Source organism: Labeo rohita, chromosome 20, assembly GCF_022985175.1.
Source record: "Labeo rohita strain BAU-BD-2019 chromosome 20, IGBB_LRoh.1.0, whole genome shotgun sequence".
In the NCBI taxonomy this organism is placed as follows: domain Eukaryota; kingdom Metazoa; phylum Chordata; class Actinopteri; order Cypriniformes; family Cyprinidae; genus Labeo; species Labeo rohita.
This window is the reverse complement of record NC_066888.1, coordinates 30,147,501-30,163,203: the sequence shown is the minus strand read 5'-3', so window position 1 is coordinate 30,163,203 and position 15,703 is coordinate 30,147,501. Positions and strand designations below refer to the sequence as shown.

The 15,703-nt window shown below is 34.4% G+C and overlaps 1 protein-coding gene across 2 annotated transcripts in view; it reads left to right on the top strand.

Annotated features, from left to right (window-relative positions):
• The window catches only part of ipo13b (importin 13b), a 45,628-nt gene that overhangs the window by 22,134 nt on the left and 7,791 nt on the right, over positions 1-15,703 (top strand). For both annotated transcript variants that reach the window (XR_007829978.1, XM_051138640.1), the window contains exons 5-15: positions 745-886; positions 3,740-3,906; positions 4,275-4,395; positions 5,406-5,553; positions 5,727-5,908; positions 6,006-6,032; positions 6,901-7,035; positions 10,425-10,574; positions 10,662-10,742; positions 10,828-10,965; positions 11,556-11,652. Coding sequence is in view for 1 of the 2 variants with exons in the window: in XM_051138640.1 (XP_050994597.1) it covers positions 745-886; positions 3,740-3,906; positions 4,275-4,395; positions 5,406-5,553; positions 5,727-5,908; positions 6,006-6,032; positions 6,901-7,035; positions 10,425-10,574; positions 10,662-10,742; positions 10,828-10,965; positions 11,556-11,652 (1,388 nt within the window). In the remaining variant the exon portion in view is untranslated. The remainder of the gene's footprint in view (positions 1-744; positions 887-3,739; positions 3,907-4,274; positions 4,396-5,405; positions 5,554-5,726; positions 5,909-6,005; positions 6,033-6,900; positions 7,036-10,424; positions 10,575-10,661; positions 10,743-10,827; positions 10,966-11,555; positions 11,653-15,703) is intronic.

Here is a 15,703-nt window from a genome sequence, read left to right as displayed (position 1 = left end):
TTTCCTTCTGAAGCATCAGTGTGCGTTTGAATCTTCTGTAATGGTTGCATATGAGTCCCTCAGTTGTCCTCAGTGTGAAAAGATGGATCTCAAAATCATAAAGTCATTGTTGGAAAGGGTTTAAATACACAGAAATGCTGGAAAACCAAAGAATTTGTGAAACCCGAAGGATTTTTCTAAAGAACAGCAGACAGTTTAACTGATCAGGACAAACAAGGGACTCATGAACAACTATCATTAAACAAAAAAACACAGCTGTGGATCATTCAGGTAACAACACAGTATTAAGAATCAAGTGTATGTAAACTTTTGAATAGGGTCATTTTTGAAAATTGTCTTTTGTGTGAAATATCCAATTCTGGTCACTACTAAATAAAAAATAAAATGCATTTTGTATGATCCAGCTTATTTTAGATTCTGCAAAGTGTATGTCAATTTTTTTACCTTAACTGTATATAATATACCACATATAATATTGGCTCTATATTGAAGACTCTTATGCTGACCAATCTTCTTCTGCATTCTGCATTTCTCTTTTTTTGTAGTTTGCTTCCTAATGTAGTTGTCAAATAAACTTGGCATTGTATATTATAATATTGTTGGCTCCTTAACAGCTTTTGTTCCTCATTTATAAGTCCATTTGAATAAGAGCATCTACTAAGTGCATAAATGTGAATGTCACCAACATATTGTATTGTATTGTGTTCCTGTGTAATGAAAGTCTGTTCTCCCCTTCTCTAACAGAGCTCTGTTGGAGCAGGTGGAGCATTGGCAGAGTTTTCTGGCTCTGGTGAATATGATCATGTTCTGCACGGGCATCCCTGGTCACTACCCTGTCAACGAGACCACCAGCTCTCTCACACTCACCTTCTGGTACACACTACAGGTGAGATCTTTACACATCTTAACATGCACAGTCTGTTGTCCTATGCACAGTACACAGTGCCATCTTAAAAACAGGCCTGAAAGGTTTGTATTGTGTGTGGAGGTTTATGATTTGTTTGTGTGTTTATCACATCACTGTTGTCTCCAGGAGTGATGGAGAGTCTCTGTTAGAGATATTGAACTGTCCTTCACACTGTATCTGAATATACACCTGTGCTGTGTGTTTACTGCAGTGTCACGTGTTGATTATTCAGGAATGTCCTTTGCTTGTGTCCTTGGGTGTGTTTCCAGTCTGCATTAGCTGAATATTTTTTACGTGTATGTTTGTTGCCGTTATATGGAATAGAGCAAAACTATTGGATTATGGACACTTATTAGAGATGCTCATTTTAACCGGTAAACTGTTAACCTGTCAGACATAATTTTGACCGATTAATACAATCAGTTAAGCAGTTTAAAAGGACATTTAATTACTTTTTTTCCCAGTTATTTATCAAAATATTTTAAAATGTTTGCTGGATGGTTAAAATAAAATAAAATTGCATTTGAGAGAAAAAAATTATAAATCTCGTAGGCCTGTAACGTTAAGTCGTGTTGTATTATTACATTCAGAAATAGACCTGATGCCGACGCAAATTGTTTACAAACACTATAAACATAGCTAGTTTAGTTCCCTTCACTCTACAGAAAAATCCTTTCAATTTTTCAATTCAAGAATGAAAAATATAAGAAGCTAGGCTATATAAATGACAAGCCAAAACAAATTCATTTATGCTAAAGCGAAACTGAAATTAACGTTGGGTCTCTCAGACGACATGTTTCCGTATTCGAGATGTATTTGAATGCCAGAATATTATTTATTATGTAAACCCGGTTTTGTACTTGCATTCCAGTATCCACATAAAACAAATAGTTTGGCATAATATCACGGCAGTATATTGATAACGATTAAGCAGTGTGATTTTGCCATATGTTATTTCCATATGACTGTATTTTATTATGGTAATGGAAAAGCTGCATTGTCAAGTTAGCAGTGCTTAAGTTTGTGTGCGTGTGCGGCGCCGGTGTTTTAACAAATAATGCTACCTGTCAGATTGTGCTACCAACACTGTGTTTTTCATACTGTAATGTTATGTTTAGGGTTGGGGTAGGTGTACACGTTAATAAAGCCTCACACAATATTAATATCATGCTGGAAGCAAAATCTGATAGGTAGAATTTTTCGCTGTCGAATTATGCTACCATTTGTTTTAATGGGAGGTAGCAAAATCTGACAGGGTAGCGCAAATTGTCAGAACACCGCCGCAGTCACTTGAAATCATTGTGCTTTTGTAAAATAAAGAAAAACGGGATGCCGCTTTCAGCCGTCTTCCTTTGGCTTAGCACAAAAATGAACCAAAACTCTGCATACTAGCGGTGGAAATGACTCCTCCTAGTCATACAGATAATCAAAACTGTAAACAGTTTGCTTTTATTTGTGTACATTCACAATAAAAACAAATCGTTGTGCTTTTGTAAAATAATAAAAATAGGATTTTAGCCGCCTTCCTTTTGCACAGCACTAAAATGAACCAAAACTAGCTACTTGTTGCACAGTTTTTACTTTAGTTTGTTGATTAAGTAAAAATATTTATCGTATAGGCTTATTCATTAATTATATAAATATATATAGCCTAGCTTTATTATGTTATTCTCCGTTCGCAGAAGTGCTGCAGATGCGTGATGTGTCCATGTGAATCCTCATGTTCTGTTGTTTGCTGCATTTTGCGCATGTAAAATTGATCCCTGGAAAACAAATGTTGGTCGCTTTAACTGGTCACAGAGACAAAACAAAGATTCACATATAATGTACTCACCCCCTTGTCATCCAAGATGTTTGTGTCTTTCTTTCTTCAGTCGTAAAGAAATTGTTTTTTGAGGAAAACATTTCAGGATTTTTCTCCATATAATGGACTGCTATGGTGCCCCGATTTTGAACTTCCAAAATGCAGTTTAAATGCGGCTTCAAACGATCCCAAATGCGGTTGTAAACGATCCCAGCAGAGGAAGAAGGGTCTTATCTAGCGAAACGATCGGTTATTTTCATTTAAAAAAAAATACAATTTAAATACTTTTTGATCTCTAACGCTCGTCTTGTCTTGCTCTCCCTGAACTCTGTGTATTCTGGCTCAAGACAGTTAGGGTATGTTGAAAAACTCCAATCGTATTTTCTCCCTCAACTTCAAAAATCGTTTCAAAATCATCCTACATCGCTGCAGAAGTACCTACCTTTTGGAAGTTCCAGATCGGTGCACCATAGCAGTCCATTATATGGAGAAAAATGAACGTGAACATCTTGGATGACAAGGGGGTGTGTATATTATATGTGAATCTTTGTTTTGGAAGTGGACTTCTCCTTCAATAATTGGTTAATGAGCATCGGCTGTCGGTTAGGAAAAGTAACCGAAATGAACACCCCTAGCACGTATATTCGTTTCTCTATTGAGAAATGGAGTTTTAGTGCTAACTTTTAGTACAAACCCACCATTATATGTTGTCAAATCAAACTTTCTGCACTTTCAATACTGTTTATAATTCAGTATTTACATACTTTTAAACTATAAGGAATTTTATACTTCTAGTTAGTTGGTGACTTACAGTCAAGACTCTTATATTGTATAGTTCTTACAGCTTGTGCACACTTCTCACATAATTATGTAAATTCAACTGAAATTGTTAATTCATTTATTTAGCATCAGAATTTAAGTAGCCTGTTGGTAAGGCTGTTTTAGTGATACTGACCCAGTGACTGTATTCTCCCTTACTACAGCAGTAGGTTAGTGTGCATTTGTTGATGTTTACCCATGTGTTTCAGGATGACATCATGTCGTTTGAGGCAGAGAAGCAGGCCGTCTATCTGCAGGTCTACAGGCCGGTGTATTTTCAGCTTGTAGATGTTCTGCTGCACAAAGCGCAGTTCCCCACGGACGAAGAGTATGCTTCCTGGTCATCAGATGAGAAGGAGCAGTTCAGGATCTACAGGTCTGTGTCTGTGTGTGTGAGTGATTCACACTCTTGTGGGCCTGTAGTAACATTTTCTTCTACACTCAGCAGTTTCGTGTTGGGTTTGCTGAAGTGGCACAGCAGACAGAGTTGCTGTTCTTATTAGGAATGTGCAAAATTAAATATTAAATACTGAAGTATATTAATTTAAATATTATATATTTCATATTAAAGTAATTATTTAATATATAATACAATATTAATAATTATTTGTTAATTATGTGTGTTGAGTTTTTTGATTATTTGTCATTGAAAATAAAACTTATAACAATACCAAGGGTTTGTGCTGCTGTAAAGAGTGAGAGGTTGATAATACAATGCATTTCTGTAATTTTTGACCTTTTTAGGGTGGATATATCTGACACACTGATGTATGTGTACGAAATGCTGGGAGCTGAATTACTCAGTAACCTGTATGACAAACTGGGGCGACTCCTCACCAACACAGAGCAAACAACAACATGGCAGGTCAGAAAACAATGGATTTAGTCTTGCTGTTCCGTATGTACACTACCAGTCAAAAGTTTTTGAACAGTAAGATTTTTAATGTTTTTTAAAGAAGTCTCTTCTGCTCACTAAGCCTGCATTTATTTGATCCAAAGTACAGCAAAAACAGTACAATTTTGAAATATTTTACTATTTAAAATAACTCTTTTCTGTTTGAATGTGTTTTAAAAGGTAATTTATTCTTGTGATTTCAAAGCTGAATTTTTAGCATCATTACTCCAATCACATGATCCTTCAGAAATCATTATAATATTGTGATTTGCTGCTCCAAAAACATTTATTATCATTATTATGTTGAAAACATCTGAGTAGAAAATTTTCAGGTTTCTTTGATGAATAGAAAGTTCAGAAAAACAGCATTTATCTGAAATAGAAGTCTTTTGTAACATTTTAAATGACTTTAGCATTATTTTGGTCAATTTAAAGCATCCTTGCTAAATAAAAGTATTAATTTCTATAATTTCTTTCCCACAATAATGTTACAAAACCTTTTTATTTTAGATAAATACTGATCTTTGGATATTTCTATTCATTACAGAATCCTGGAAAAGTACTCAACTGTTTTAAAATATTGATAATAATAATAATAATAATAGTAAAAAAAGGTTCTTGAACAGCAAATCAACATATTAGGATGATTTCTGAGAATCATGTGACACTGAAGACTGGAGTAATGATTCTTTAAATAGTAAAAATATTTCAAAATTTTACAGTTTTTTTTTTTCTGTACTTTAAATCAAATAAATGCAGGCTTGGTGAGCAGAAGAGACTTCTTTGAAAAACATTAAAAATCATACTGTTCAAAACTTTTTTGACTGTAGTGTATATAAATGAATACATTTTAAATGAATACGTAAATACTAATAAAAATAATTACAATAATAATATATAAATTATAAGTCACATTTGCAATTGTGAATCTGGAAAAAATGGATTTTGTGCTTTTTTTTTTTTTTTTTCCATACATACAGCATACAGAAGCACTGTTATACGGGTTCCAGTCCATCGCCGAAACGATAGACGTCAACTATTCTGACGTCATCCCAGGACTCATCGGTCTCATTCCAAGAATCAACATAAACAACGTCCAGCTGGCCGACACGGTCATGTTCACAATCGGTGTGTGCTCCTGCGTCATTAAAAACACTCATTTCTATGTGTATCTCAAGCAATTTAGGCTGTTTTCACATGCTCTAGTCCAGACCAGACAATTACACACAATTGCTTTCCCACGCAGATACCCAGCTTTGTGTTCCAGCTCAGATATTTACCCATTACGTCTCTCCCTGTAGGAGCATTGGCAGAATGGTTGGCGGATCATCCGGTGATGCTGAGCAGCGTTCTGCCGCTGGTTTTACAGGCGTTGGGCAATCCAGACCTGTCTGTTTCCAGCGTCTCCACATTGAAGAAGATCTGCAGAGAGTGCAAATACGACCTGCCCCCATACGCCACCAATATAGTCGCTGTTTCACAGGTATTACATGCTCTAATGATTATACTGACACTTATGGGATACATTTTACACTGTTTTTCACCTATCAATGTCTGTCTGTTTCTTTTTTTTTTCTCAGGAAGTGCTTATTAAACAGATCCACAAGGTGAGTTTGTATTTATTTTGGTGAATAAACCCATTTGATTTTGCTCAGACAAGACCAACTTTATAGAGCTGTAAATGGTAATAATTTAATTTATTAAATTATTTTAATTTAAGCCACTTTGCATAGTAGCTTGATTAGGTGTACATAAAAAAGTTAAATTATTAGTGCTGTCAAGAATGTTAAAGCAGGCGAACAAAATAAATAAGAGGAAATTAATAACTTTTGTAGCTTTAAGGATTCATCTATATTTAATGTATGTGTACTGTGTATATTTATTATGTATATATAAATACACGCACATGCATGTATATATTTAAGAAAAATGTTATGTTTATATATTAAATATATTTATATATAATATAAATTATGTGAATATAAATATATACATGTAAATACATATATATTAAATAAATATTTTCTAAATATATATGGTATGTGTGTGTCTTTATATATACATAATAAATATACACAGTACACAAACAAACATTTATTTTGGATGCGATTAATCACGATTAATCGTTGCCCAGCACTACTTTTTTTTTTTTTTATTAACACATTATCTTTGGATTATCTGCAAAATCCTATATTAATAGCTTAATTAATTAATTAAAATACATTGTTACGTATTTATTGGTATGAGTTTGTTCTGTATGAACGTATGGTATAAATTTTTTTGTGTTAGACATAAAAAAGTCTTTAATGTAATGTTCTGTTAAGCTGTTTTTTTTTTTTTTGGTCACTTTGCACTGCTTTTTTGCTTTCAGTGAGGACAAAAACATTACTGTTTTGCTGAAAATGCATCTTGCCTAGGTAGGACACAGTGTTAAACCTTTTCGTCTTTTGACTCTGTCTCTTTCTTTCTCTCTAGACGAGTCAGTGTATGTGGTTGATGCAGGCTCTGGGCTTTCTGTTGTCTGCGCTGCCTGTGGAGGAGATCTTGAGGAACCTTCACTCTCTGATCACCCCTTACATCCAACAACTGGAGAAACTAGCAGAGGAGACGGTGAGACATTAAACCGCTCGGCTGACATCCTCTCAGGCCTCTGGTTTGTTTATCCGTGTGTTGCTTTGGCCCGGTTGCGTGTGAACAGACCCTGCATCTGCGTGAGCGTGTCATAGGATGGAACATTTCTCAGCAGGAACAGATTGGCATTACTCTGGGCGCTGGAAGAATAAACCGCAGGAGAAATCGGCTTAATGTTACTAAGAGCCCTGCACAGATTCATATTAAGTAACTGACATTTTAAACACTATATGGGCTGATATTTGATCTATTTTTATTGCGCACATAAAAGTAGTGCCAAAAACAAACCTGAAGCGAGATTAATGTAAAAACCGATAAAACAGCAGATCAGTGAGCTAGCACTAATATTAGATGCATCACATCCCATCCAATAATCGCAATAAGCTTTGTGCTTTGTTACTTTTGATATGAAACGAAGTCTGAGCTTTTAAATTTGACTACAAGTTCAAACAGTAAATGCTGTTTAGACGTTCTTAAATGTGGCGTGACAGATCCGTCTCAAAGCAGCATGTGAACCGATCATCTCTTTCTGTTTACTTCTAGTTAGAGCACAAAATAAACGTGCATGAACATCAGAAGGTGTTGAAAGAAACTGTACAACTTACCAAAATGTATGATGTCTCGTAATCGTTTCAACCTTAGAAAGACGTCAGTAAAACAGCTTGTAAACAATGTCACATAACATAACATAACATTTACCTCAGGAAAGCCAGAAAAACTCTTGAGAAGAGCTTTTTGATAAATATATGCACTATTATGTTTTATATTTTTACTTAACCTGTTGTCTTTATTATTTAATGCATGTTTGAATAAATCTACCATAAAAACAAATTTTATTACAGCCACGGTTTAAATCATTATATTTAAACAGCAAATTAATATATCATTTAAAAAGTTAGTATACAACTGCTTTATGTGCAATATAAACATTTAGCAATTTATATACTAAACCAGTTTTTATTTGAAAACTTTAATTTCAGTTTTGGTGTTTCAGTAAAAAATCATTTTGGTGCATCACTATTTTTCATGCGTTTTAAGATATAATGGGAGGAATAAAATGAAAATGATTTTCTAAGCTGAGATAATTTTCATCTGGCTGAGACAAAAATGTAAAAAAATGTATCTAGTGACCGTAATATCACAGCAGACTCTTTTCAACTTGGTAAGCAACTAAAACACTGTAGCAACCACCTCTGGCCTGCATAAGCACGTCACTTTGAAATATATTTTAGCTTCTAAGTATTTTGCATTGCATTTATTTAGCATTTTATTAAAATGCATGTAAAATCTAAAGCATTATCACTCCTATTTCCAGTTTCCTCGCATGTTGTATTTTTTCTATGTGTTGCACATCTATTTTTGACTTTCATTTTCTAATACCTTTCCTCCCCGTCTGGTCCTTCCCAGAAAGACATTACATCAGCCTCAGTAAACAGGCTGTGATGGTCTGCTCACACAGTGACCCCTGCTGGTCACAGACGCTGTGAGGATCTGTCTGAACATTTAGATCTCATGCATCGCCTCTGATGCTATTTTCAGACGGCGCTGCCAGTACAATTGCTAAAAATACCTAAAATGTTTTTAATAGATAGCACATGTGTGCGTCTCTGACGTCATATTAGTTTAATTTACCATTCAAACTACTGATGATAAATTAAATTTTTTTTTTTTAAGTAGGCATGTAGTATCATCTTTTTCCAGGTTAACCTTTGGAAAATAAGGCCGTCTGTGCACCGATGCCTTTGTTAAAGGTTTAATTGAGCGTATCTTTCTTTTGTGCTTGTGTGTGATGTCACACAGGAAGGAGGACAGTGTAGCGACTCACTCTGCCTCTCCGCCAATCACTGAGCTGTTGTCATGGAGCTAACAGCAGTAATTAGACTGTTGGCTTAATGGTTGTTTAACGACTCTTTAATTACCGCTGATGTTCCCAGGAGCGCCGGCACAGAGCGTACGCTCACCCCGCCTTACCCACCCTGTCTCTGCACCGTTACAGATGCCGAAATTGGTTATTACTACATGATTAAAGCTCACATTGTGGCATTTTTCTTGCCTGTTTAAAATGTGTTTGATTTTATGTAGTTACTTTAGTATACTGTGTACTTTTTATTAATAATTTGAATTAGTTTTTGTTTTATTTTTTCATTTTAAATTTAGTTAAAGATTTAGGAATTTTGTTGTGTTTTTTTTTTTTTTTAATATATAGTTTTTATTAATTTTATTTAAGTTTTAGTTATTTATTTTATTTTAGTTTTAGCAATTCTAAAATAATATTATAAATATGATTTCATTATTTTTAAATTAAAACATTTGATTATTAACTTTGGTTTTATTTGTTTTGTTTTGCAGGGCTGCACAAGTTTAGCCAAAACCATTGTGATTTATATATCAAAATAATTAAAAAGTAATAGTAATTAATATGAAAAAATACATAATTCTAAAATAATATTATAAATATGATTTCATTATTTTTTTTAAATAAAACATTTGAATATTAACATAATATTTCAGTTAATATTTATTCATTTAATTATTTGTTTGTTTGTTTTAGTTCTATGTAGTTCCACTGTTCATCAAGACAATTTATTTGAACTAACCTGCAAAAAAAGGTAGAAATAGGTAAAAAAAAAAATAAATAAATAAATAAAAAAAAATAATAATAATAATAGCATTTATGTATTTAAAATGTGTGGTTTTTTTTCATATTAAAGAGCCTCATTTGATCTTTTTTTTTGTTTTGTTTTGAAGGGATGCATAATTTCAGCCATAGAAATTGTGATTTTTATATATCAAAATAATTACAAATTAGTAGTAATTAATATGAAAAAATGCATAATTATAAAATAATATTATAAACATGATTTTATTTTTTTTATTAAAACATTTTAGTAAATTTAATTAAAATATTTATTACTATTGTAATAATACTGTTTCACTGTAAAATAAAGTAATTAAGAAAATAGCAATAATAAACTTATTTTACATTGCAACTGTAAAACTGCAATAATATTTATTATTAAAAGTGGCATTAATTTCTATACTTTAAAATCGCACTGTAAGGCATGGTGTGATTATATGTTGTAATTGTTTAGCCCTATCTTGTTCTACCTTTGCAAAAAATATCTTGAGCTATGCTAGTCTGTGAAGTTCACTGTAGCTACTCCTAATAGATGTCATTTATATACAAATGTCTTAAGGCTGGAGTAGAAAAACACTTGGTTTAATTTGTGTGATTGAGTGGAAAATGGAGAACTACATAATGACTTCTAAATCTAAATTGTCTGTATGCATTAAAATTGTAAAATATGGCAAATTTAAAATGAAAAGGCATATCAATTAACAATCCTGATCCTGGTTTCTCTTTTCAGCCAAACCCTTCGAATAAACTGGCCATCATTCACATCCTCGGTCTGCTGTCCAATCTCTTCACCACACTGGACATCACCAAACAGGAGGAGGAGTCAGGAGAGAATGCTCCGCCCATCAAATCAGCCCCGCCCCGGACAGGCCCCAACCCTGTAAGCACCTTCCACCTCTCTGCGGTCACTCTGAAACCGATATTTGCATGTGTCAGATGTGGACTTGAGTGTGTTTGTGTGTTTTAGGTGGTGGTGGTGCTCCAGCAGGTGTTTGCACTGATACAGACGGTCCTCAGTAAATGGCTGAATGACTCGCAAGTTGTGGAGGTAAGATTCATTGCAGACTCCTTATTCTGCATCATCTCCATCCTCAGTATAGATGCATGACAGATTTCATTCTGCTTTCTTTCAGGCGGTGTGTGCAATTTTTGAGAAGTCTGTGAAAACTCTCCTGCATGATTTTGCTCCTATGGTGTCTCAACTGAGTGAAATGCTGGGGCAGATGTACAGCACCATACCGCAGGCGTCTGCACTCGATTTAACACGCCAGGTACATGACATTATTACAAATGCACGTTGACCCTGTGGGTCCTTAAAAGATTTGATCAAGTTTGAGGCCAATAAATAGTCTTGATAACAAAAGTTTTAATTATCATTTCAAGTCTAGTCACATTTGTGCAACAGAGATTGTTTCAATCTGTATCTGGTATTTAATTCAATGTAAACTATTTTAGCAACTCTCTAAAATGCCCCATCACAAAAAAAGACTAAGAACATTATTTAACATGCTCTGAATAGAGATTTTACAAGTATCTGTGCAATAATCTTTTTATTTCCCTTCTTTAAACACATTATCTTGTCAGCAACCTCTAAAAAAAAAATCTAAAAATGTGTAAATAAATTTCATTACATATGTAAAATATTTAATTCAATATTTATTTTATATTTAAAATAAATATTATATATTATTGAATATTATTATATTTTAAATAAGATATTTAAGAAAACATATCTTGAGTATTTTAAACTTGTAACAATCAAGTTTTTAAAAGTCTAATATTTAGTTTTGACCTCTCAGAAACCCTAAATGTGTTGTTGTGCTTCTTATGAGTTTTTTTTAATGAACTTATTCTCTTGCAGATGGTCCATATATTTGCCAGCGAAACGAATCATTTCCCCCCAATCAAAGCGCTGTTTGAGTTGGTCACTTCTGTTACTCTGACCATCTTCCAGCAAGGTAGGCATGCTGGGAACATCCAGCTGCAGGGGGCGAAGGAAATCATGTGGTTGATGTCTTTACTGTCACTGTTTCCAGTTGTTTGCATGCATCTGTTTTGTTTTGTTTTTAAACCGCACACACACAAACAGAGTTCAGAAATTGGCATGGTTTTATGAAACTGGTCTTGTTTTAAGAAATGGTGTGGTGACTTTTGATCCTGTTGTTCTGCTTGAGATTTTTTTTTACCCCATGAATTTCACACACGCTTAGATGAAGGGCGTTTTCACACTGGAATTTCTGATCTGGATCCAAATGCATTTGGTCCTGTTTACGCCTGGTGTTAACAGTCATTTCAGGTGATCAGATTAATTGACAGGTGAGTAGGCGGTGCTTCGCTGTTGTCTGGGGCACATCAGTATGCATTAGCATTTACAGTGCCTTGCAAAAGTATTCATACCCCTTTATTTTTTTCACATTTTCCTATGTTGCTGCCTTATGTTAAACTGTTTTAAATTACTTTCTTTTTTTTCACATCAATCTACACTCCATACACCATTATGACAAAGCTAAAACGGAATTGTCACAGCTTCGTAAATTTATTAAAAATAAAAACAACTAAAATAAGTACATTGCATAAGTATTCATACCCTTAACTCAGCACTTAGTTGAAGCACCTTTACAGTTTTTTTGGGGTATAATGCGACAGGCTTTGTACATCAGCATTTGGCAGTTATCTGCCATTCTTCTCTTCACCTCTTGACCGCTCAAGCTCTGTCAGGTTAAATGGGGGCAGATGCACATTTTTAGGTTTCTTCAGAAATGTTTGATTGGGTTCAAGCCCAGGCCACTCAAGGACATTCACAGAGTTGTCTATAAGCCACTCTTGCTGTGTGCTTAGGGTCATTGTCCTGTTGGAGCGTGAACCTTCTGCCCAGTTTGAGATTATGAATGCTCTGGGTTTTCATTAAGGCTATCTCTGTATTTTTCTGTGTTGAGCTTTCCTTTTACTCTGAGTCCCTCAGTCCCTGCTGCTCAAAAACAGCCCCACAGCATGTGCTACCAGCACATTTTACTTTTGGGAAGGTATTGTACAAGTGATGAGCAGTGCCTGGTTTCCACCATACATGATGCTTGTTCATCAGACCAGAAAATATGGTTTCTCACAGTCTGAGGATCCTTCAGGTGCTTTTTTTCAAAGTGTCTTCACTAAGGAGAAGATTGGATTTGGCCACAGAGCTCAGCTAGACTGACTGTCAGGATCTTGGTCAACACTCTAACCAAAGCTCTTCTCCATCAATTGCTCAGTTTGGCCAGGAGGCCAGCTCTGAGAAGAGTACTGGTTGTTTCAAATTTCTTCCATTAAGGGTAACGGAGACATGCTTCTGTGAACCTTCAATGCAGCAGATTTTTTTACTGAACTCTTACACAGATCTGTGGCTTGATGCAGTCCTGTTTCTGAGCTCTACAGGCAATTCTTTTGACCTCTGGGCTTGGTTTTTGCTTTGATGTGCATTTTCAGCTGTTAGACCTTTTTTTAAGACGTGTGCCTTTCCAAATCATACCCATTCAGTTGAATTTGCCATAGGCAAATTCAAATCGTCTTATATTGCTGTTTTACCTTTTTTGTTAAGGGTGTTTGATCTTCTTTGCATGTTCACTTTGCAAAGACTGGATCGGTACTTCTGCAGCGATGTAAGATGATTTAGAAATGATTTTTGAAGTTGAGGGAGAAAATACGATTGGAGTTTTTCGACATACCCTAACTGTCTTGAACCAGAATACACAAGAGTTCAGGCGGAGAAAGGCTAGACGACAGTTTGAGATTAAAAAGTATATAAAGTGTATTATTTTTATAAAAATAACCAATCGTTTCACTAAGTAAGACCCGTCTTCCTCAGCTGGAATCATTTACAACCGCATTTGGGATCATTTGAAGCTGCATTTAAACTGCATTTTGGAAGTTCAAACTCAGGGCACCATATCAGTCCATTATATGGAGAAAAATCCTGAGATGTTCTCCTCAAAAAACATAATTTCTTTACGACTGAAGAAAGACAAGAGGGTGAGTACATTATCTGTAAATTGTTGTTCTGAAAGTGGACTTCTCCTTTAACTCCACTCAAAATGTAGTAACATATACATCAGTGGCGATTTCTTTAAGACTGCAAGGGAAGCTCAGCTTCCCCTATAATGTCACAAAATTAATGGTCAAATTATGTACTATTGTATTAACATTTTATTGACTAAAAATGCGTTAGAAAACATTCATCTCAAAGACGAGTTCGTTCAGAATCAGTTAGATATAGCAGGTCGGCTGACTTGATTTTCTTCTCATACATTCCCGTAGCGTCACAGTGCATTTCCCCGTTGAAGCCCAGCGTCCATTGACTTCAGTGCGGCTGCTTTGAACGTTTTTTTTTCAGTGCTTTGAAACTAGACGGTCATTGGATAAACGCTGCGATTATGTCCCGCCCACGGACGCTCAGCGTCTCTGGGGGTGAATGAGGAGCAAATGAGGAGTGGGCTGGCCTGGACTCCGAGCTTCTGCGTGATGATTGGAGGGTCTGTCGAAAGATTGCATCTCCTTTTGACTGACAGCGATTTTGTACTATAAGGAATCGCTGAAGCTATTCGCGCTCAGTCCCATCGCGGATTTCTCAAGTTCAGTCGAAATAAAAACTGCTGCAGCCTATTTCTTTATATTTGCTTGGCGAAATTGCTTGATTTTCATCATACATTTCATTAATCTTGAAAAATTTTAACATAACATAATGAAACCTTATATTTCTATTAAAATACTTTATAAATAAATAAATAAATCTCCATAATAACCTTATTTAAATTGCAAAATATTTATACTATATAGTAGCATCTGACTAAAAGAAAAAATACATCATATTTTGCATAATAAAACTAAAGCTTTTTTTTACGATTGTTTGCATTGTGACTTACTTATGACAATAAGGCACATTCTTGTGAATAAATAAATAGACAATTTTATGATGTAGGCCGAAAATGAGCTTCCCCTATTTGACAGACCAGTAGCCGCCACTGATATACATGTAATATGAATGCTCCGAAGGTAAATTTCAACTGTCCCAGATAAGGGTATGAATACTTCTGCAATGGAATCATTTAAGTTTTTAATAAATTTGCAAAGATTTTAAAAACCAGCAACATAAAATGTGGGGGAAAATGCAGGGGTATGAATACTTTTGCAAGGCACTGTATGCTACAAATGCATCTGGATGTGATTTCAATTACTTGACCATAACACAGTTCAGACCATGTTTACAGCTGTATTTAGCACTCACCACTTTGGACCACCTGAGATGGATATTAATACCAATTGTAAATGGGGCTTTTGAAGTCTGTGATAGCTATTTTCCAAATATATTTGTCTATATCTTTAATTAAAATTATCTGTTCTTTACATATACAAATAGAGTGTTATAATTAGCACTAAAACAAATTTTACACACTACTGGTTAAACTGATAATCATGATTATATACCTCAAAAATTATAATCAGTATTATTATTCAAGATTGTTCTCAAATTTCTTTTTACATTTTTTTTTCTTTTTACTTTTTACCCCTCAAGATTAAATTAAATCTTTAAAAAATTAAATCTCATCTAGCTTCTTGAGTAATTATATTGGCATAAACTTAAACACATAAAATTAAAGGTTCTTGCAAAGCTAAAACAGTGACATTTTTAATATTAATTCCAATCATTCCCAATTTTGTTTGTGTTTTTCTATAAAAACAACAAAAAAGACTTGGTATTGTAGCTTGTCACTGACAAGTCTTCTTTTATCAAAATATTATGAATGCAGCCCTACTTAGCATTAATTTTGTTTAATTTTGTAGTGTTTTCATTCAGTGTGTTTATAAACAATTCTCTCTTCTACGTACTGAAAACACCAACTTATTTGTCAAATAACCTAATTTTTATTTTTGGTGGTATCAATTTTTCAATGACAGGAAGTGTGAAAACAGCCTAAAATTCAGTCCAGTCCAGCATGACTCCCTACCACACACACACACACACACACACACACACACACA